This window comes from Trachymyrmex septentrionalis, unplaced genomic scaffold, assembly GCF_001594115.1.
Source record: "Trachymyrmex septentrionalis isolate Tsep2-gDNA-1 unplaced genomic scaffold, Tsep1.0 scaffold185, whole genome shotgun sequence".
Lineage (NCBI taxonomy): Eukaryota > Metazoa > Arthropoda > Insecta > Hymenoptera > Formicidae > Trachymyrmex > Trachymyrmex septentrionalis.
In genome coordinates this window covers 169,858-171,412 of record NW_017305020.1, presented here as the reverse complement: position 1 = coordinate 171,412, position 1,555 = coordinate 169,858, and the positions used below count along the sequence as shown (strand labels likewise).

Sequence of the window (1,555 nt, the reverse complement as noted above, 5' to 3'; positions counted from 1 at the left end):
TGAAATAATTGGAATTTGACAATTCACACAATATGTGGATACATAAAGACAATGTATTGTAAAACTTATGTTTATTATAAAAATATATAAATACGTATTATACATATTATACTCGTAAATATCAAATACATATTGTATTTACATATTACACATACTATATTATATATATTATACATGTTATGCATAGCATACATATTATACATATTATACATATTATATACGTATTAAACATACTATACAATACAAATGTGTTTTATTTACATAATGCCCCCATGACAGCGTGTCGATGGAACCTGGAACAATATACTGCTTATCGTGTGCGGACTTAGAGCAATTTTTGTTTCTGATATCGTGTACACCTCGTACAATTTGGATCTTATGCACGACTGCCTGTGCGTCAATTCGATTGCATCATTCAAGTCCCACGTGTAATATTCGAATGTTGTAGACCTCACTACAACGTTGCTCTTGATGCCCTTTGCCTTCTTTGTATCCTTCTTTCCTTCTACAGGCAAGGCATACATTTTCACTCTAAGCCCAACGAATTCGATCATGATGACACCATTGTTGTCATCTTTTATAAAGCCAGGAACTTTTTTAATTGCGAGCGGAATGCCGTACGCGTTGTCGCTTGAGTAATCGCTCTTGTCAAATCTACTTATATCGTAGACATCGTCACATTCTATTATATATAGTAAATATATGAGGCTATCAGTATACATATTATAATTTAGCATTTTTCGCGAAATAGCGGTGCCATGTACTTATGATGAAATTCGTACAAATCGTACACGTCTTGAATATGTCGAGAATGCACATATCCACGTATATCGATTTGTCAAACTTCACCTCGAGCTTACGCAGTTCTATCGCGACCAGATTCTCCGAAAAGACACTACGGGTGTGGAAATTTGATTTCGCGATCATTGCCTCAGCACCGTATCTGCCTTCCCATTGTGTTAATAACTTTAACACGTCGATGCGATTGCATACGTTCTCCATGGTTTTGCCAAATACCGCGTTATTCATAAGTTTGTATAAATTTTTTTTTTAATTATTTTTGGTCAAGTTCTAAATTTTATGTTTAGTTCTATATAATAGAGCCATGGAGATTGCAGTATACAGTGCGCGAATTGCAGTATATACGGTGAACCTTTGTAATATCTATACGGAGACCGCGACGAGTACGTGCTACAGGTTACAATAATATATGACGTAACGCTGTTTGTCGCATAATGTTGCGAAGAGCTTGTCATCACGCTTGCCCGGTGGTTTCTCGCTCGTCGGACAGAATAATAGGTTAGTGTGCGCGTTATGAAGATGTTACGGGTACTCCGCGTCCACCTCGAGAATGTAGTTGCCGAATCTAATGCGATGATCGTAAAGTCAAAATTTTGTACGTCGTTGACCCATCAAAAATCGGCGTAAGGCAATGGTTGACACATTGCTCAGCCATACAGATTGTTGACGTCACAGTACATCAAATACGGTTTTGATGAATCGTACGACGACATGTATTTGTTTTTGGCTCGTGTGTATCTATTTGAACACTGGC

At 37.1% G+C, this 1,555-nt stretch overlaps 1 protein-coding gene across 1 annotated transcript; it reads right to left on the bottom strand.

The window, feature by feature from the left end:
* Positions 1–257: 257 nt before the first annotated feature.
* LOC108746652 lies at positions 258–1,002 on the bottom strand. Its single transcript, XM_018483553.1, has 2 exons — positions 765–1,002; positions 258–682 (listed from the first exon to the last, which is right to left on the bottom strand). The coding sequence occupies exons 1-2, from the start codon at positions 1,000–1,002 to the stop codon at positions 258–260; spliced, it is 663 nt and encodes a 220-aa protein (XP_018339055.1).
* Positions 1,003–1,555: the final 553 nt, after the last annotated feature.

Coding starts and splice junctions, on each gene's coding strand:
- LOC108746652 (XM_018483553.1), bottom strand. CDS start 1,002: ATGGAGAACGTATGCAATCGCATCGACGTGTTAAAGTTATTAACACAA. Junction 683..764: donor TTGTACGAATTTCATCATAA/GTACATGGCACC, acceptor TATATATAATAG/AATGTGACGATGTCTACGAT.